At 43.5% G+C, this 22,191-nt stretch overlaps 1 protein-coding gene across 1 annotated transcript in view; it reads left to right on the top strand.

Annotated features, from left to right (window-relative positions):
- The window catches only part of Hdc (histidine decarboxylase), a 92,383-nt gene that overhangs the window by 56,773 nt on the left and 13,419 nt on the right, over window positions 1–22,191 (top strand). Inside the window, exons 3-11 of the mRNA XM_080286141.1 lie at window positions 4,566–4,738; window positions 8,467–8,580; window positions 9,066–9,188; window positions 12,600–12,734; window positions 12,898–13,041; window positions 13,606–13,672; window positions 14,883–15,045; window positions 19,383–19,453; window positions 20,882–20,901. Of these exons, the coding sequence (XP_080142267.1) occupies window positions 4,566–4,738; window positions 8,467–8,580; window positions 9,066–9,188; window positions 12,600–12,734; window positions 12,898–13,041; window positions 13,606–13,672; window positions 14,883–15,045; window positions 19,383–19,453; window positions 20,882–20,901 (1,010 nt within the window). The remainder of the gene's footprint in view (window positions 1–4,565; window positions 4,739–8,466; window positions 8,581–9,065; window positions 9,189–12,599; window positions 12,735–12,897; window positions 13,042–13,605; window positions 13,673–14,882; window positions 15,046–19,382; window positions 19,454–20,881; window positions 20,902–22,191) is intronic.

The following is a 22,191-nucleotide window of genomic DNA, read 5'->3' on the forward strand; positions in this document are numbered from 1 at the left end:
ACATTATTGTTTCTTCCTCTCATTTGTTAGCAAAGTAGCAAGTTCAGAAACACATAACCTGATGCGTCGTAATAGTTGTACAAATTATAAGACGTCCCATGGAGTAAAAAAAAAAAAAAGTTATGAATAAACTTTGTCACTGCATTTTACAGTTTGCTGCTGTCTACCTTAACACTGCTTTTCCTACTTTTCTGTTGGCAAAATTTTCTATAACACCCGAATAGCCTAATCTTGTGGCCAGTCTGCACTCGATGGACGGCAGACACAGCTGAAAGACGCCCCTGAACATTGTACTTCGGAGACTTTTTTCTTTTCTTTTCTTTTTTCTTTTTCTTTTACCCTGTCCAGCGTACTTAACGAGCGTACACCCTCTGCGGCTGTTACTGGCAGAGTGCAAAACAGGCGACGAACATTGCAGTAATTCGGGCACGTACTAGACGGTCTTATTCAGTAGTTTGATCGGCTCCTGTTTGATGTCTCCGATGTTGGCCACGTGGATTTTCTTAAGACGGAGAACATCAGTCAGCTGTACTGATGAGAGGTTAAAAGAAAAGACGGCGGGGCAGAGATTCTTTACATGCCTCGGCTCCTTCAGTATGACATTAAGATACACCAATACAAAACTCTGTACTGTAAATATTATACATAGCCTTTTCTGTGTGTCTGCTTCCCTTTATATATTTTATTTAGAAAGCAGATGTGTCATTATAGAGTGAACAAAGCTATGTTATTTTTTCCTCCTCCTTAACGCTATTTTAGAGGACGCGGGACCCCCCTTGTGCCCCGGGGATTCTGCAGTAAAGGAGTTAAGGAAGGCTATGTCCAACTCCTTTATTACCAAGTGTTGCATAAAACAGCCTGGCAATAAAATAAATAAATAAAAAATAACGTCAGCGCATTTGAAGGGTTTAGATCACCGTTTCTCAACCCTTTTATCCTTATGGAACCCTTGAAATAATTTTCATGTCTCAGGAAACCCTTACATAAAAATTATTATATATCATTATTAATATCTTTCTTTCTCCTGTATAAAGTTAAAGTTCATAAGGAGAACATATTTATTCTGATAGCTGGTTTAAGAAAAAAATAACTTACGTTTATCTCAAGTTTATTGACTGCAAAAAATATTAATAAATAAATAAAAATAAATAAATAACTGAAATCAAACTGCCTGTTCAAGAGACCTCATGCGGAGGTTTTCATTAACACAAAAACATAAATAACCAGTATCGAGTATAACACATATAAACAGAACGATAACAGATAATAACTACTAGTACTGCTACAATAACTTGATAAATAAAACTTAAACAAATAAAACTGAAGCAGATTAAGGCAAAGAAAAGAACTAACTTTGAGAGAGAGAGAGAGAGAGAGAGAACACACACAAACTTCTCATAAACTAACAAAAAAATCATAAACATGAACTGTTAATAGTCATATAAAATCCCTAAATGATGGGTAACATTTACTAAGTAACCAGTACGCCAGGAAGTACACTACATACGGGACTGATGGAGACCGTGCATGTGGCCTTTACTTGGGTGAGTCACTTGGTACACGAATCCGTCACGTATACTGTAGCTCCTGTCTGACCACTAAAGGCGGTTCACGCTGGCACCGTCAAGACGTCGCTAAGAATATTCCCTGTATTTATTATACTTTTCAATGATATAACAGGTTAAGACTTTAAGATAATACCAAAGAATTTTCCAAGAATATGCCGTACGTGTATGGTAACATTACGAATGTGAAATTAAACACAAGAATGACTCAAAAATGCATTTACATATGATTAGCCAATTTATTACTATTTCTCTCGGAACCCCTAGCGACCTCTCGCGGAACCTTAGAGTTCGGGGGGACCCCGATCGAGAAACGCTGGTTTAGATCACAGAGTTATACATATAGAGTGCGCCACCCTGGTTTGAAAGTGACGCAACCGGAAGTGGCTTAGCGGCCATATTGGGATGCCCAGTCTCACGCTCAATTCAAAACAGGTAAGATGTTCTCGCTTCTCTGTGATCAGGAAATAAAATAGAATGGAAATATATTCAAGCACTGCATCAACTTCAAGAAGAGGAGGGCCTTCATTTAGGAAATAAACTCAGGGATATCCATCTTTCATGGCACACTCAAAAAATGAAAGTAAAACTTGCTGCGCAAACACTGAGTTCTAGTGTAGCAGATGCATTAATCTTCTGTCGGGATTCATTACATCTCCCACAGTTTAAGGATTGTCAGGGTACAGTTAAATTTCTGCAAATGGCTGATAAACTTTTTGATGTACTGAACTCGAGAAACAAATTTGCTAGAGGAATGAAAGTAGCACTTCAACCTGAGACAGAAGTAGTTTCAATGTCATTCATAGATCAAGCATTTGCTTATCTAATGACTATCACTAATTCTGATGACATCCTCATGTACAAAACTTCTAGAAAGACACCTTTCATTGGTTTTTTGGCTGCCATTAAGAGTGCTCAGGCACTTTATAAACAGTTTGTAGGTGTAAATAAGCCACTCCAGTACTTTCTAACTTATAAGCTGTCACAGGATCACTTAGAACTCTTTTTCTGTGCAATTCGAGCATCTGGTGGCTTTCGAAATAACCCTTCTGCGTTAAACCTCATGGCAGCATACAAGAGACTCCTTCTGAGGCATGAAATAAAAACGTCAAACGGGAATGTCTCTGCACAAGACCCCACTGAAGTGCTCACATCTGCAACATCTAGCAGTGTCATGAAGAAAACTTTAGAGGATAAAACTGAAGATATTATGATGGCAAGAAGATATGATATCATTCCTCGCAGTCCTGCCCAAGAAGATCATAATTATGTAGACTGTCCAAACTTTACAGATGTGTCAGATTATAAGGAAGCTGCAGTAGGTTACATTGCCGGATATGCAGTTAAAATGGTAAAGAGAAATATTTCATGTCCAGACTGCTTCTCTGCACTTACAGCAACAGAAATTAAGAACAATGATAAAAGTTGTGCATTGATACTGGTTAAGGACAAAGGCGGCTTGATAAAGCCCTCTATGAGTGCTGTGTCTGTCTGCAGATCAACAGAGAAAATATTTCAGAAAATGTTGAAAAGTCATGACAAAGAGCTACGTAACATTCCCAGAATTTCCTCTCTAGTTGCATATTCTGTATTGAAAGAGACTGGTAGCACTGCATTTAAAACACATGATTCCCATATGTTTGAATGTTCACTTGATAATAATCACATTTTTTCTCTTATTAAAGCAGTGGTGCTTGCATATTGCAAGATACGTTTGCATCATCTTGCAAAAGCAACCACTGCTAAAGTAAGAGGCTGTTATGTTAGGAAAACACTAACTAAGTTAGTATTATTTAAGAACCAGTAAGTGAGGACACTCACCATCCACTCAATTAATGTAATGCTATGAATAAATTGGTATATGTTCGCTTCTAATCGTTGATTTTTGTGTATCCAAAGTAAAATGGTGCGTAGAGACAAGGTAAGGGGACCGGGAATAACTTTTCTTCTCACTTCATTCAGAGCGCAAGAGTAATGGAGAAAAGGCTTAAAATAGCTAAAGTAATTATATTGATAACTGCTCTATCTATTTACATCAGGATATAATGCAAAAAACACTCGGGAAAGGTTAGTATTTGTGAATTATGATGAGCTGTACGGGAAGGTCGGGACTCGGTAGAGTGGGCATCCTAAGATGGCCGCCGCGCCGGGCCCGCTGGCTTCACTTATCGCCCATACCACAACACAGGGACGCGCGCTCTATATGTATAACTCTGTGGTTTAGATGCTGGTGTGTATATATTTAAAGTCCCCATATTCTTCCCTCCCTGTTTGTCTGTCATATGGCCTCGCTAAAAGTGTCAGGCCACTTACTCTCACACTTGACCACTTCAGCGCAATGACGTGTTCTTAAAATACCACCAGATCATCCAGTAATAAAATAAATAATTGCCTTCTAGTTCAATAAAGTCGTTTGGAGTTAGCAAGAATGAAATCAAGATGGCGCCAACCTACTGAAGGGATTTAAATTTGAAAATATACGTTAAAGACTTCACATCCTTCCTTTCATGGCAGCTGGACCGATCTAAGGCCCATCTCCCTAGCACCTGTTCCTTAGCGGTTTATTTTGCTTATTAAACCGTATTATCCTGTTCTGTGTTATGTAAATCCTTCCAGTATGTCCGTATTCTCGTCGGTTAAGAAAGCTCCCTAACACCTTTTCTTGAGGGATTTATTTTGCGTATTACACCTTACTGTCCTCTTCTGTGTTGCTTAAATCCTACTAATATCGCCATCCTCTACATAAATAACATATAAGAGGATATTAACCACCCACATCCAAAAATAAATCGCTCAGGAAGAGGTGTTAGGGAGCTTCCGTAACCACCAAGAAATGGGCCTGGGAGAAAAGGTCACCATATTTTGTCTGGTGTGTGTGTGTGTGTGTGTGTGTGTGTGTGTGTGTGTGTGTGTGTGTGTGTGTGTGTGTGTGTGTGTGTGTGTGTGTGCGCGTACAGGTAACGAACACTAACACCTATACCCCTGTGTCTGTGTGTGCAGGTAAGGAGATGGTGGAGTACATCGCAGAATACCTGGAGACGATACGCGAACGTCGTGTCTTTCCCGACGTAAAACCCGGCTACATGAGAGACCTGGTGCCCGACTCTGCCCCCTTCTACCCGGAGCCGTGGGACAATATTTTCAACGACATAGAGAAGGTGGTGATGCCGGGGGTAAGTGTGGCTGTTGTGGTTTGGTCTTCCCGTTTTCTTTGTGGTTGCGCTGTCTCTGTTTTTTGTCTTTTTTCACCTCCTCTCTCGTTCTCTTGCTCTCTCTCTCTCTCTCTCTCTCTCTCTCTCTCTCTCTCTCTCTCTCTGTATAGATAGATAGATATACTGTATTATGTCATATATTATTTAGATACTTAGGTAGATATATTGATTGATTGATTGTCCATAAATAGACAGATAGCTGTAGATAGACAGATTGATAGATACCACTACATTTAATACATAGTTAGGGTATAATGATAACCTTCCTCCCTAACATATTTTATCTACGAGAGTCATCTATGGCCAGACAAACATGCAAAGACAGTCTCAGTTTAGGAATATTTGCCAGCAGAGAGAGGAGAGAAGTAGAAATCTTATCCTTGACTGACCTTTTTCACAGGGATTTAGTGTGGAATTAATACAGCATATAGAGCCTTTTTTGCTATCCTTGTCTTATTCTGATAGTCACACTCTTGTCGGGGCTGCCTAGCATGGGACAACTGGCCTTTCACAGTTATCCTCTCTTCTTATGTTGTTATGTTCGTATACCATGACTGAAGGTGTTTGTCATGCTGATATTTTATTGGTTACGAAGTGTCTGAGGTCCATGTGGGTCAGAGAGGGTGAGTTGTGAATGTTCCTAGCCAGTGTGTGAGATCAGCGTGGCACCTTCACCCCCTCATGAGGTTAGCGGGGTACTGCAGTCAGTCATAAAGTATCGTCCCCCTTATCGCTCACATCACTCTTAAACATGAACGAAGCATTGTGGTATATGGGGCACCTTGTGACTATTAGCCTTGGTAAGTGAATTGCGGCCGAAGGTTGCAGTTCATTTACAACAATCAGAAGATTCACTTGAAGAATCTTGAAAAGAAATTCTGTCATAGTAGCATCATTTGTTGTGGTAATTACTTAAAATGATGTGGATGCTACATGTTGCTATCATTTTTTGTCGAAATTCATGAGCAAGGAAGTTAAATTCTACGGCACTGTTACGCCATATTTCACATGTTACCATATATATACATCGTTTTTCTGAAATTCATGAACAAGGTAGTAAAATACTACGGTACTGTCACGCCATATTTCAGATGTAGGTCAGTATTAAGGAAAATCACGAATTTCAAGCTATGTAAGTGTTGTACACAAGACTTAATACTCCCACACGCAACTACGATTGTATACCAAGTGAAGGCGTCCACGGGGTGGAACGTTGAATCTTCCTGAAGGCCAAAGAGAAAACACTATGTTATGATTATAGATCTGCAGTTTTCCCTGTGGCATTCGGCAGCTATTCAGCGATCCACCCCGTGAACGCCTTTACATGATTAGTAGGACTGTAAACCTCATACTTCACAAAATTAGAGGTGGTATTTTTTTTTTTAGGTATTTGGTTAATTGACTGACGTGTCTCTGCAGCACTCGCTTATTTTCACATCCGTCGAACCTCAGAGACGCGATGTTTTTTGAACTGACTATACATGTTCGTCCAGTTGCTTGGAAAAGGGAACAATTTAGAAAAGACAGACGAGATCCAACATGGCAGCTGGCGATGTAACACTAAGATGAAACTAACAATGTCTTGGTATACGTAAAGGCCATAGTTACAGGTAAGGAAAAATCAGGTAACATTTATTTTATTTGCCTTTACTTTGCCGGGAATCGAACCCCAGACCATCAGGAAAAAGTGCCTCTATGTGCCACTAACATGCAGCCAAAATTCCTTCATCTTTCATCGCCTTCTTCCTTTGCTTTGTCCTTCCTTCCTTCCTTCCATCCACACACCCACCCACCCACCCACCCATCCATCCATTCCTCCATCTTTCATTATTTCATTCCATCCATCCATCCATCCTTCCTTCCTTCCTTCCTATCTACCTACCTGCCTACCTACGTACCTACCTACCCACCCACCCACCCACCTACCCACCCACCTACCTACCTACCTACCCACCCACCCACCCACCTACCCACCTACCCACCTACCTACCCACCCACCCACCTACCTACTCACCTACCTACCTACCTACCCACCTAGCTACCTACCCACCTACCTACCTACCTACCCACCTACCTACCTACCTACCTACCTACCTACCTACCTACCTACCTTCCTTCCTTCCTTCCTCTCTTCCTGCATTCATTCATTCTGTGCGATGGGGCTGAGACAGTGGACAGCTGCCTGGCCGCTATCAGGTTGTCCTGAGTTCGATCCTCGGCTAATTACAGGTGAATAATTTTTAGTGAACAGGTGTCAGTGTCTTGAGAGGGTAGTCATCTTCGTTAAAACACTGGGGCAGCACTTGAAGCAGCACTTGAAACACTTTAGCAGCACTTGAAACGCTGGGCAGCACTTCAAACACTAGGGCAGCTCTTGAAACACTGGGGCAGCACTTGAAACACTGAGGCAGCACTTGAAACACTGAGGCAGCACTTGAAACACTGAGGCAGCACTTGAAACACTGAGGCAGCACTTGAAACACTGAGGCAGCACTTGAAACACTGAGGCAGCACTTGAAACACTGAGGCAGCACTTGAAACACTGAGGCAGCACTTGAAACACTGAGGCAGCACTTGAAACACTGAGGCAGCACTTGAAACACTGAGGCAGTACTTGAAACACTGAGGCAGCACTTGAAACACTAGGGCAGCACTTGAAACACTAGGGCAGCACTTGAAACACTAGGGCAGCACTTGAAACACTAGGGCAGCACTTGAAACACTAGGGCAGCACTTGAAACACTAGGGCAGCACTTGAAACACTGAGGCAGCACTTGAAACACTGAGGCAGCACTTGAAACACTGAGGCAGCACTTGAAACACTGAGGCAGCACCTGAAACACTGAGGCAGCACCTGAAACACTGGGGCAGCTCTTGAAACACTGGGGCAGCACTTGAAACACTGGGGCAGCACTTGAAGCACCAGGGCAGCACTTGAAACACCAGGGCAGCACTTGAAACACTAGGGCAGCACTTGAAACACTAGGGCAGCACTTGAAACACTAGGGCAGCACTTGAAACACTGGGGCAGCACTTGAAACACTAGGGCAGCACTTGAAACACTGGGGCAGCACTTGAAACACTAGGGCAGCACCTGAAACACTAGTGCAGCACTTGAAACACTGGGGCAGCACCTGAAACACTAGGGCAGCACTTGAAACACTGGGGCAGCACCTGAAACACTAGTGCAGCACCTGAAACACTGGGGCAGCACCTGAAACACTAGGGCAGCACCTGAAACACTGGGGCAGCACCTGAAACACTGGGGCAGCACCTGAAACACTGAGACGCACTTGAAACACTAGGGCAGCAGAAGTTCCAACCCATGCAAGGTAACCAGTTTATTTCAGATTTTTTTATTACCATTTACAGGACTAACTAGCTTTTATTACAGACCCTCTTACTTTATTTCATTAGATGATATGACATTCTTAATCATAGGGGTGCAACAAAGTACGGTGTTATATTAAGAAAAACTACTGTCCTTACTCCATATTGAACACAAACAAGGACTGGTTTGAGAACAGATATAAACCAATGATGTCTTGCGAGTCAAAGAGATCATGCCGCTCACGAATCTATTGGCCACCCCTGGTATATACTAACAGATAAATGGGTAGATAAATAGATAGATGGGTAGATAGAGATACAGATAGATTGTGAGAGAGCTTGCCTTCCTCCCTCCGCAGGTAACACACTGGCAGTCCCCCTACATGCACGCCTACTTCCCCGCCCTGAACTCCTGGCCATCGCTACTGGGTGACATGTTGGCAGACGCTATCAACTGCCTTGGCTTCACCTGGGTTAGTTACGCCCTCATACTTATCTATATTACCTTATACTTACAGCACTTCATACTTATACTGACCTGTGTTTGCTTATACCGTCTCATACTGACTTTATACTCCTTTATGGTGATTTATACTTACGCTCATTCACACACTACTGTACTTTCTCATATATATACATTGCCTCATACTTTTACTGCCCACATACTATCCACACTGCTACACCTCATATTATCCACACTGACATACCTTATACTGTCCACACTGCCAATCATACTTTCCACACTGCCATACATAACACCACATACCTGCTTTCAACACCTCACACAGCTTAATTAGGTATACTGTATGTAAGTGATATAATATGAAAATAAGTGAACCATATCTTTTCCTTATATGCTCACACTTGTTTCTGTGTGTGTGTGTGTGTGTGTGTGTGTGTGTGTGTGTGTGTGTGTGTGTGTGTGTGTGTGTGTGTGTGTGTACGTGTGTACGTGCAGGCGTCCTCCCCGGCGTGCACAGAGCTGGAGACGGTGGTGATGGACTGGCTGGGCAAGATGGTTGGACTGCCAGAGCAATTCCTTCACTCCTGCCACGACAGCCCAGGAGGAGGCGTGATACAGGTCAGAGCTCCCTTGTGTAATCAGTATCCCACCCCAGCAGACTGAGCCGTGGACCAGGGAACAGTGTGAAGGTGAAACAGGCTCTAAAGTGAGGTGGGAGTGAGGGAGGGTTTGTAGTGAAGGTGTGGGGAGATGAGAGGTGGTTGATATTAAAAAGGACCTTGAATGTTGTCTGCTGGGTGGTACTGTACTGAATTTTATTACTCTCGTCTATGTCACCCACCCATCAATGCACTCACCTTACTCATACCCCTCCCCTCTCCTTCCACCCCACTTACACCCTCTTCCCCCCTCTCCCACCCCACTGACACCCTCCTCCCCTCCCTCCCTCCCACCTCACTGACCCCCGCCCTTCACCTCCACCTTGTTACCTCCATTTCAAAAGAACTTTCTTCTCACAAGGTGTCAGCGGGTTATGTTTTCACCGTTTTCTGTGTTAGAAGGAAAAAAAAGAAAGAAGAAGAAAAAAGGTGAAGAAGAAGAAATGAAGAAGAAAGAAATGAAGAAGAAAAAGAAATGAAGAAGAAAGAAGATGAAGAAGAAGATGAAGAGGAACGTGAAGAAGAGGAAGAAAGATCAGATTTATGGCCGTAGTCTTAAAGAAGGATTGTAAGGAAACCATTTTTTTTCATTTTCCTAAATTCCAGTAACACCCAGTAACACGACCTTCAAGTAATCCCATTTTCCTCTCAGTTCTTAGTTCGTTTGTTTGTTTGTTTGTTTTTTGTAGGCGCTGGAGAGGGACACCATCATCCAGTAACACTATCCTCTCTCTCTCTCTCTCTCTCTCTCTCTCTCTCTCTCTCTCTCTCTCTCTCTTTCTCTCTCGCTTATATTTTCTTTCAAATCGGGGGTTACTGGTGTTTACGGATCACATTATGCCACCCAAGGAAGAGCGACTGGTCATTGCTCCCGCCTTTTCATTAATATTACTCTTTTGTCACCTTTCTCCGTTCATCTATTATTTCACTCATTTTCCCCCTCTTTTCTACCCAGTTGGTTAGAGGTGTAATATAAACGACGCTGGTTCGATCCTAGGCATGGGTGCGAAATAGCTTACACCAGTCCTAGCTCGCCTTCAGCCTGGGACGGTGGGTATTGGTGCCGGAGTGGTGGTATGTGATGGTGTGTGACATGTAGCAGCACCGGGAGGGGGGACTTTTTATACTTAACCTCTATTCTCTATCCTTTCCTCCCATTCTCTCTCATCTCTCCATTTTACAGCTGTCTACTTTTTAACTTTTTTTTTACCCTCCTCTTACCTCTGTTTCCCATTTTCTTCCTCCCGTTTTCGTCATCCTTCTTCTTCTCGTTTCAAACTTGCCTCGTCCATTTTCTTTGTCCTCTTCTTTCCTTCCGTCAGTGCCCATTCCTTTATTACTCTCCTTCACACTTCCTTTTTCCCTCCTATCTTTTCCCCGGCTATATTATCGTCTGTTTTTGTTAGTTTATTATTGTTATTCTTCTGCCATCCCATTCACTCACCATTCCCTCACCTTCTTACCTTCTTCTTTTTATCTCTCATTCTTTTGCGTCCTACCTTCACTAGTCTTATTTTTCTTTCTTTATTTTAACTTCAGTCTTAAATCTTCCTTCCTTTCTTCCTTCCTCTCCTTTCCTGCCTCCCTTTCCTCCCTCCCTCCTTCCTTCTTCTCCTGCCCTCCCTTCCTTCCTTCCATCCTTTCTTTCTGCCTTCCTTCCTTCCTCCCTTCCTTCTTTCCTTCCTTCCTTCCTTCCTTCCTTCCTTCCTTCCTTCCTCCCTTCCTTCCTTCCTTCCTTCCTTCCTTCCTTCCCTATCCTCTGTGTCCTCGTCAGCATATGGGCACAGTTTGACAGCTCTCCCAACAGCGCCACTCTATCAAATTTCTTATCTATGTGCTGTGTTTACCAATATTAACACCTTGAATGCCATAGGTGTGTTGTGGTGAGAGAGAGAGAGAGAGAGAGAGAGAGAGAGAGGTGAATAGAGAGATTAGAAGAGACAGAGGTAAAGAAGGGAAAGGGAGAGAGAGAGAGAAGAGGGTGGGGAAGAGACAAAAAAGGGAGCAAGGAGTTAGACGAGAGAGAGAGAGAGAGAGAGAGAGAGACCTTAAGTGGTGATAGACAAGTTAAGAGATAGTGTGTAGGAGGGAGGGAGGGAGAGTATGGGAGGGAAGGAGACAGTGTATGGAAGGCAGGGAGAGTATGCGAGGGAGGGAGGGAAGGTGTGGGAGGGAGAGATAAGGCTGGAGGAGAGGGGAAGTAGGGGGGAGGAGCGAGGGAAATGGAGGAGGAAGTGTCAGATAGGCAGTGACTATCTGGGAAGGAGGGAGAGGAAGAGAGTGGGTGTGTGGTGGAGAGAGAGAGAGAGAAGGAAGGAAACAAGGGAGAATAGAGACAGATTGAGAGCTACGAATGCGGGAAAGAAGAAATGAGGAAGAAGAAAGGCAAGTTGAGAGGAAGGAAGAATGAATGAGGAGAGACGGAAGGAAGGAAGGAAAAAAAAGGGAGGGGAAGAATGGAGGAAGCGAGGGACTGAAGGAAGGAGGGGGAAAAAGGAAGGAGGTAAAGAATGAAAGGAAAGGAAGGATGAGGGAAGGAGAGAAGCAGAGAGGGACGAAGGGAAGAGGGTAAGAAGGAAGGCTGATGAAATGGTAGAGGTATAGCTTGCTTCATTTCGATCCAGTTAATGTTGTGGACAGTTCAGTAATATGGCAGATTCATCTCATTGGTGTTGCAGTCACTCCCTCCTCTCCCTCCCCTCCCTCCCCTGCCTCTCCATACCTCCATTCGTCTCTCCTTGCCTCTCTCCCTTTCTCGCTCGGCCACATTTCTCCATTTTCCTTTGCTTTTCTCGCCTCCTGTCCCTCCCTCCCATCTTTTCCCCTCTCACTTGCCTTTTTCCCTGCCGTATTTCCCGCTCCCTTCCCCTCCCTGGCTACCTCTGTCTTCCTCCCTGCCTTCCCCTACCTCTCTCCCTGTCCCTTGTTGCCTTCCTCCCTCCTCCCTGCTTCCTTCTCCTTCTGTCTCCCTTTCCCCTCCTTCTCACTCCATGGCTCTCTCTCTACCTCTCCCCACCTCCCTTTGTCTTTCTCCCTACCTCCCTCAGCCTCTCTCCCTACCTCCCTCTGCCTCTTTCCCTCCCTTCCTCTGCCTCTCTGCCTGCCTCACTACCTCCCTGCCTCTCTCTGCCTATCTCTCTGCCTCCCTCAGCTTCTCTCCCTCTCTCCCTGCCTCTCTTTGCTCCCTCTGCCTCACTCCCTGCCTTCCTCTGCCTCCTTCCCTCCCTCCTTTCCTCTCACCCTTGTCCCCAATTTGTTCCTCTTCATACCTCATCCTCTCTCTCTCTCTCTCTCTCTCTCTCTCTCTCTCTCTCTCTCTCTCTCTCTCTCTCAGTGTAAATAAACTTCTGACTCCCCTCCTCCTTCCCAGACCACGGCCTCCGAAGCAACGTTTGTGTGTCTGCTGGCGGCGCGGACGGAGGCAATTCAAAGATACCAAGAGGAGGACCCGGAACTGGAGGACGCTGAGGTTAATTCCAGACTAGTGGCATACTGCTCTGATCAGGTACGAGACAGATAGATAGACGGGAGAAAGAGAGAGGTAAATAGACGGAGGGAGAGAGTAGGGGGAAGGATGGAGGCGGGAAAGTTTGAACTCGTGATAAAAATGTCCCCAATAAGATTCGTTTATCGGGACGTGTTAATTTCTTTTCTGTACGTTCTTCCAGGCTCACTCGTCCGTGGAGAAGGCTGGACTGATCGGCCTGGTGAAGATGCGCTACATAGAGAGTGACGAGAATCTGAGCATGCGCGGGGACAAGGTGGTGGAGGCCATACATACGGATAGAGAGAAGGGACTGATACCATTTTTCGTGAGTATCCCCTTCTACACACACACACACACACACACACACACACACACACACACACGGGAAGACCTCACATAAATTTTTCAGTGCGTCCCCATCACACACCCCTTATCATCGACAAAGCTTCGTCAACCAATAATTGTGCTCTTACCGTATTCATCCAGCTTACCCATTTAGTACATATTTTCAAACATCATTTAATAATACTGCGGTTGTGTGTGATGAAATTTGATCTAATACAGAGATATAGTGACTCATGTATATTGTATTTAAGGTAACAAATTTCATCCCTTGGTGTGTTTTACTGTCATTTTGTATCCATGCCATTCTGTATTCATTCATATTTATAAAGCATAGTAATACATAAACATTTGTTAATTTGATTCTTTTGAACACCAGTACGGTTCATGCAGCTCTTAGGTACAGGTTTAACGATCCTCTTTCCATCATAACATTGGCACTCTTTATGAAGCTTCCCCCAGGCCTAATATTTTACGTGATAGTGAAATAAATTGTGTAATGTAGTAGAGTGTACATGTGTAAGTCCTTTCCCTTGTTCCCCTACAGCTTTGTGCCACCCTGGGGACCACCGGATCATGCGCCTTCGACAACCTTCAGGAACTCGGCCCCATATGTAAGATTGGCCGACGTTGTTTGTCTTTTATGTACAGACACACAAGGACCGTCCCAAAGTGGACAATTCGAGCCATCTGAAACACTCACTAGAAGACTTTTTTTTTTTTTTTTTTTTTGGGGGGGGGGATGTATTTTGCCAGTTGTATATTTTCTTCAGGCGGAACAGGGAAGATAGTTTTTTTTGTAACAGTTCCAGACATAGATATCGTTTTATTTCCCTTCCATGAATAAAAAACTATAAATATTTGCTTTCTAAACCCACTGATGTGATCTTTGGAACCCTACACACTTTTCAGAATATTATGTGCGAGATTCATAATACTTCGAGTAACATGTTGAACGATATTATTGCTTGATATTGTAAGGACAGGGATATGTTTCCAAATATCTCAACTTTTTTCATACCACTGGTCTTGTAAATTGGGGTAGACGGATAAATTAGCTGTGTAAGTAGCAATGGAACTTTAATCATCAGTTTAGTGCAATTTACTGTGGATTTTATGGCAGAGAGGCATTGCATAAAAACGTAACTTGTACTGAGGGTGTACTGTATTCACGAATGTTATACAAATGCCACGTCATTAGTCTGGCATATACATCGTTTAGTATTCATTTGAGTATCTTGTTTCCGTCTTTCTCCCGAATCTATCCTTGTTTATCCACTAACCTGCTTGTGTTCCGTGTGGCCAGTACCTGTTCCTTTACATAAACACTTCAGTCTGAGTTGCTTTGTCCAGATTAATTTCAGATTACCTTTATAACCTTGCCTGAATCTTGACACTTCACCTACTTGTCATCCTCAATTGCCTCTCCACCACCTATCCATCTGTCCTACCCTCCCCTTTCGTTCGTCCGTTCGTCACCCATCCACCTATTCCACCTGCCGACTCGATATTATATGCTTCTGTCCATCCATCCATCATTAACCCCACCCACCTACCCTCCCATATAAACTTGCATTCACCAATCCACCACCTATTCACCCACTATCCACTCCTCTGTGTTTCTGTTCAGCCATACACCTACACAATATCTGATACATCCCCACCTCTCCACTTACCCACTCACCACACCGCCACCTACCCACACCACCACCTACCCACCCACCCACTTACCACATTATCACCCACCCACCCATTCACATATCAGTCCACCACCTATCCAGACACCTGTACTCCCACCTGACACCCCCCCTCCTCTTCCCCCAGGTGAGCGTGAGAACCTGTGGATGCACGTAGACGCGGCGTATGCAGGCACGGCGTTCATCTGTCCTGAGTTCCGACACTTCATGGCTGGAATAGAGTACGCACACTCCCTCGCCTTCAACCCCTCTAAGTGGATGATGGTACACTTTGACTGTACTGCCATGTGGTAAGTGGATGGCAGAGGGATGTTGGTGGTGCAATAACATAATAATCAGTGACGGAGCTAGAGGCTGACGAGTTTGTGCTAACTTCCCCATTAATCCAGGTCGATGAAATGTAAGCAAACAAAAAAGGAAAAAGAAGTATATAATTAAACAGTTAATATTAGATTTATTTAACGAATACTTCCAGAATACATATCTGACTTCTGTATTTAAATTTTAAAAAAATTGTAACTCGAGATGGGACCTCATCCGAACCCTACCCGTCTCGGTTGCACCATTTCATTCAAACCCCCCCCCCCCCACCTTCACAAAATTCTGGATCCGCCACTGTTAATAGTAACAAAAATAGTAGGGAACATTATTAGTAGCCGCAGCAAGGGAAACAACAGCCAGAATCCATTGAGTAACTATGCAAACTTCCTTAACACCGCAGCAGCTAACAATATGAAGGAAATATAGGTCAGTGAGGAAGAAGATCAGGCTAGGCCGACGACTGCTTATAGATCAGGATGAATGATAAAGTTCGCCAGTACTACAACGAAGCGAGGCAGGACCTTGTATGGACGTGAATGCCAAGGTGTGCTGACAAAGCAATGGGTTGAATGTGTCTGCTACGATGTACTTACTCCATTACCCCAAAGTCTCTTTAAAAAATCATGTGCATGATCTGTGTGATGAAAAAAACTCGAATTTTTAATAACTAAAATCATATTAACCCCCTACTCTTATCGTAGTGCAGGATAACATACCACACTTAATCTTTTGAAAAAATAAAAAATAAAAAAAAGCAACGTTACACTGTTGCAACTCTCCATCCGAGCAAGCACATACCCCCCACTTCACTGTACACCTAACCAAGTGCTTAATGGCGCTCATCCCCCCTCCCTAATCTTTTCTCTTAAAGGTGGGCGTAAGAAGAACGCATTGACGAACACATAACCTGGGCCCTTCAGATTCCTTGTATGGGTCGCATTAAAATCTCGATTTTTTTTATTTTCCATTATTTAAAAAAAAAAAAAAAAAAAAAATCTAAAGACAGCATTGTTCCTATCAAAAGGCACCAGTTCACTGTAAGACAATTAACTATGAAATTTCATGACTATAGCGAATACTTTCTGAGTTCTGGCCCGGAAATATAATCTCTACGCCCAGCCAGCCGCCCTGCCGCCCAGCACTATGGACGGAGACCTATTGATGCCAGTGATAACAACACCCTTCTCAGACTTTGTCAGGTGGAGGGTAAAAAGAAAAGAAAAACAAGAAAAAATCAGGCGAGATCTAAACTTAAAGAGAACACTAAGGCAATTGCAAGAAAACATAAAATGGAAACAAGAAACCTGTCCACTTTTTGGAGGAAGTGAGGGGATTGGAGCTGAGGATCTTAGGCTGAAAATGCATTTAGATGACAAAGCATGGCGTTTTACGAATAATATGATACAGGAGAGGTTGTCAGTGAGATCACTGTCCGTCGTAATATCAAATAGTATATGGAATATTGCAGAAACTGATGGAGAAGCTGCCAGTAGCGCAACCTGCATGTAGAGATGCAGCATTAAACAAGGGATATACACCACCAGACCTACTCATGCATGACAGCATAAAATGATGGAGAGATGGTGTAGGAAATATAAATATACAAACAAGGAGAAGCGGTTGAGAGTTATTAAGAAACAACTGATCTGCGGACGCTGCCAAGAGTCTGTGCAACCCCTTAGCTAAATTGGCGATGAAGCTGACATTAGTGTGCGACAATATTGATGCAGTAATAGTTTGTAGAATAATTCATTTCAGCAAAACTCCTGCACTGTAGAACAAGTGGGATTTGGTAGATGCGTACGGAATGCGTCATGGAAATTATGAAAGATTATGTTAAAAAAAGAATGTTTAAAGGCCCCTGGGGTCCTAGTAAAAGCTTTTATGCACGATATTGGTTTTAAACTTAGGAACAAAGAATTTTACACGCTGGTAGACGTTCCCCCCTCCCATGTTTAAGACAAAGTGGGACCCTTGATGGCCAGCCCCCACGGAGGGAGACTGCCCCTAATGGAGACAACGCCATTGCTCTTACATCTGAGACGAAATTTTGTACAGTAATAGACTTTCACCCGGACCAGAGTTAATAGAGGGTAGGACCGTTGGAGTTCACATAGCCGCTTCCCCCGTAAATTATTATTTCTTTTCCCTTACAGTGTTGTGGCTGTGGGTGCGGCTGTTAAAGGTTTCTTTTGTCTAGTTAGAAATCAGTGAAGGTATATATGTTTGATATTTCAGACACCTTCAGGTCCATAAGCAGCATAACATGCCTGCCTTGCGCCCTGTATACGGAGAAAACATAAGGCCTCCAACCTGTACACATGTTTCACAGATGCAAAGGCAAACGACTGGCTCAGTCGGCAGAGGGAATCTCTCAGGTCATCCCTATTGCCACGTAGACACAAGGAATGTCTGCACTACAAGGCAAAAATAGGAATAATAACACACACTAAACAGACAGTATATGAGGCCGACCTTATCATGGTCAGAAATGCTGAAGAAGAACCGATGAGGACGAGTAACTAGGCATGAACCAGAAACAGACTATAGCACATATGCAAGTTCGTCTACCCTATTATACCCGTTTCTCTAACTTGGCCTAAAATTCACAGCTCTCCGTCTTCATTGCTGAGTTGTAACAATAGATTAACACTAGAATAAGCGGTAAGTCACAAAGAATTGCTGTGTGAATGATGCAGAACGGTAGTATTGTCTTTTTCTGCCACTGAGCCGCTTCAAGTAAGCTGCAGAAAGACAAAAATCTGGACCAAGTTAAAGTGAGACAACTGAAGTAAAGACACAGACCCATCACCACGCAAACATCTGTGAAGGCAGTGATGGGATGCTAGAAAAAGGAGGCAAGAGACACACAACACGAAAGAAGTAAAGTGTGTCCGTAAAATACCTGAATGTGTACACCTGATTAACCCTCTCACAGGTGTCCGCAGTTTCTCTCTCCCTTTGCCTCCGACCGTCAGTATTTTGAACGTCATGACCAGGTAGACTAAAATGATCGGATGTTGCCTTTTACTCGCTGTTAATTTATTTGCATTCGTTCCCGCTGTTTGAATTTTAAAGATAACGGTTAATGAAAGAGATGAACTGCAAAGGACAAGTGGCTAGTCTTTGTATATGTATGTGGACTGTATGTATGCTCTCTCTCTCTCTCTCTCTCTCTCTCTCTCTCTCTCTCTCTCTCTCTCTCTCTCTCTCATTTTTCGATCGTTCCTTTTCTGTATCATATTGTCCTCTCTTTTCTATCATACCCTCACTTGCCCTTTCCTCTCTCTCTCATTTCTGGACCCTACCTCACCCCTGTTGTGTGTGGCCAAAGTGACGAGATGGGATGATGATGAGGAGGAGGAGAAAAAAGAGAAAGATATATATGAAATGAAACAAAAGCGACTGAAGTAAACAGACTTGGTAAACTGTCCACATTCCATGGCCTAAAATTGCCATCTCTCAATCTTGAACGTTGAGCTATTGCGAGGATTTACGGAAGAATGCGTTGCTAGTCACGAAGAAGTGCTGGGGGAAAGGTTGCAGAAGAGGATGTAGAACCATATTTATTACGTTATTCCACCACTGCGTGAAATAAGCTGAAAAATAAGGAAAATTGTCAAGTTAAGGTGGAGGATGTGTGGTAATGTGGGTAGGTGGATGGTGGCAAGTGGGTGTGAGCTAAGGTGGACTGGAGTGGATAGGTGGATGGTGACAGGCGGTGGGTATTGGTGCTAAATGGTTGTCTGTACATTACTAACATTGTGTCATCTCCCTTCCTCTACACCCTCTCATTACCACCCTCACACCCATTCCCACCCCTCTTCCTCCTCCTCCTCCTATTCTTTATCTTCTCGCCCCCTCCATCTTCCTCCTCCCTCTTTATTCCTCCTCTCTCCTATCCCCTCTTCTCCCTCTTCCCCTCCTCCTCTGCTTCTCCCCTCTCATCTCCCCCCCTCTCCCTTTCCTTTTCTTCCCATCCTCCATTTTTCTCGCCCCTCCTTCCTCCCACCCTCCCATTTCCCTCTCCTCTCCACCATTCCATCCTTCTCAACGCCTCACTACCCCTCCCCCTTCCTCTTCTCCTCCCCCCTCTCCTGTCCCATCACCTCCTCTTCTCCCCTTCCTTTTCTACCCTTCCCCCTCTTCCTTCTTCCCTATTCTTTTCCTTCACCTCTTCTTTCCCCCCCTTCTTCTTCCCCTCTCCCCTTTCCTCGTCCTCGCCTCTCCTATCCTTTCCGCTTTCCCCTTCTCCTCCCCTCCCCCTGTCCTCTCTCTCCCCCTGACTCCCCCAATCCCCCTCTAGGGTGAAGAACAGCAGGTCCCTCCATCGCACCTTTAACGTGGAGCCCATTTACCTGCAGCACGAAAATTCAGGTAACACACTGTACCTCACTCTGTAACTCTACCTCTCTCACTCACTCACTCTGATTCACTCTACCTCACTCAGTCACTTACTCATTCACTCTACTTCACTTAGTCTCTCACTCTCACTCTGATTTACTTTATCTCTGCCAGACTACCTCACTCATTCACACACTCTGCCACCCTAACTCACTCACTCACACTCATTCTGACTCACTCGCTCACTCACTGTGCCTCACACACTCACTCACTCACTCACTTCCTCTGCCACACTAACTCACATTCATTCTGCCTCACTCACTCACTCACTCTCTTACTCACCCCACTTATTCCACCTCATTCACTCTTACATCACGCTTCTCATCATCTGTCACTCTAATATTACACTCAACTTTGACATTCATTATCATCTTCATTTTCATTCATTCTCTCTCTCTCTCTCTCTCTCTCTCTCTCTCTCTCTCTCTCTCTCTCTCTCTCTCTCTCTCTCTCTCTCTCTCTCTCTCTCTCTCAATTTCTGTTACCTCTCATCCCTAATTATTCAAAATCATCTGCATTAGGATCGTACCTGAAGTGGCTTTGTGGATGCCGTAACGCCTTGTCCTAAGCGATTTATTCCACTCAGTATCACATCACTATCCTCCTGAATGTTTCTGATGCAACTGTTGACGTTAAAATGATAAAAACATAAGTGAATGTTTACGATACGCAAAATAAATCACGAAGGAAAAGATGCTACGGCCCACAATATATCAATAATTTACGTTTCAGTATATTTTTCATCTTGCTTTATGATACAGAAACTCATGTAGCAGTATCTTGTGTGTTGCGGGAACGGCCCAGTCGAAATGAATTAAGGATGCAGCGTAGATATTAACTGAGCGGTCCCTGCAACACACGAAAATCGCCCAGGGGAATGGAAGTACAGAGCTGTTTATAAATTAAACCACCTTGTATTCCTCAGTCCTGCTTGGCTTAGTATTTTCCTGTTTTCCAACTTCGCTGCAAACAACGTCTTCATCGTGTGCCATAAAATTGGTCTGGTCTAGTTGCATTAAACATGGGATCTCGATACTTTTTCCTTCTTTACTTCGTCATCATCATCCAGACCTCTTTTCTCATTTATGGACACATAACTACTTGGTGACCCCACACGAAACAGCCAAACTACATAATTATATATCAAACCGAGTTGTCATTATCATTATCACTATTAAAACTTTAATTAGTGCGTTAAAAAAGACCACTACAACCTTCATTGCCTCAACGGGACAAACCACTTCCAATAATAATAATAATAATAATATCTCTGACATAACATCTGATTTTTCCTTTATCACTTTGGCTTGTATTCTGTGCTAACTCCTGTGTAGGCTTCTAAATAATACATATGGGTATGGTTCTAACTTTTACCTGCTAATGTGCGTTCTCTCCCTCTAGGTCTGGCCATTGACTACATGGTAAGTACATTTCATCTAAGCTTCAGTAACGAGGAATTAGTCAGTTTTAGTTTATTTTCACTTTAAGCTGCTAAATTTTGCTGTGCCTTCGGGGTAGAAAAAAATGTACGGTTTTTACACTAACTTTGAGCTGCTAAATTATGCTGTGTCCTCGATTTTAAAACGATTCAATACACTTTATACACTAGCTGGGCCTAAAATTTGCCATCTTTCCATCGTGAATGCTTAGTTGCAACATTTAACACTAGAATATGATGCAAGTCACAAAGAAGTGCTATGGTGAGGGTGTAGCAATAGATTAACACTGGAACATGATACAAGCCACAAAGATGTGTTATGGTGAAGGTGTAACAATTGATGAACATTGGAACATGATGCAAGTCACGAAGAAGTGCTACGGTAAGGGTGGAGAGCCGTAACAATATCTGTTTTCCCGCCACTGAGCTACGTGAAATAAGCAGCAAAAGGACGAAAATCACGGCCAAGTTAAAAAAAAAAAAAAAAACGTAATGTATGGATGAAGGGCTACTGATGGCCCTGTAGGGGGAGATCTGGGTTCGTATTCTCGTCGGTTAAGAAGCTTCCTAACATCTTTACCTAAGTGACTTATTTTGTTTATTACACCTTACTGTCCTATTCCGTGTTACATAAATCATTCTAATATCACCATACTCTGAACAGATAGTGTGCAAAAGGATATTGGCTAGCCGTATCCAAAAGTAAATCGCTAAGGAAGAGGTGTTAGGGAGCTGCCTTACCCTATGAGGAGAATACGGGCCCTGGTGGCACTGCAGTAAGGCCCGTGTTCCGGCTGGCATAGGAGACTTCGTAGCGCCTCTTCCTTGGCGTTTTATTTTGCATATTACACATTGAATTGTATTGCCCTGATGTCGTTATAATCTCGACATATACTTTGCATCAGTAGCATACAAGAGGATGTTTAGGTGTACTTTGGTGAATAAATAGCATAGGAAGAGCTGTTACGAAATCTCTCAATGGTATGGGGATAGAGATGATGACAGAGTAGTTTGTCAGTGCTGAGAATGGCCATGGTAGTAAGGAGGACGATCGGAAGGGTGAATTAAAGAAAAGATATTGAGGTGTAATTTGGGGACTAAATCGCACTGGAAGAGATGCTACGAACCGCGAGGATACCAGGGAAGCATGGGGTGGATAACATGTCCTGGGTTCGTACTGTCGTCGGTTAAGGAAGCTCCCTAACACCCCTTCCTTAGCGACTTATTCTTGGCTATGACTTGTTACTTTCCTTTTGTACGTTATTTATGCAGA

The sequence above is a fragment of the Coenobita brevimanus genome, chromosome 110, assembly GCF_032717465.1.
Source record: "Coenobita brevimanus isolate Jiangsu-jjx chromosome 110, ASM3271746v2, whole genome shotgun sequence".
Classification (NCBI taxonomy): domain Eukaryota; kingdom Metazoa; phylum Arthropoda; class Malacostraca; order Decapoda; family Coenobitidae; genus Coenobita; species Coenobita brevimanus.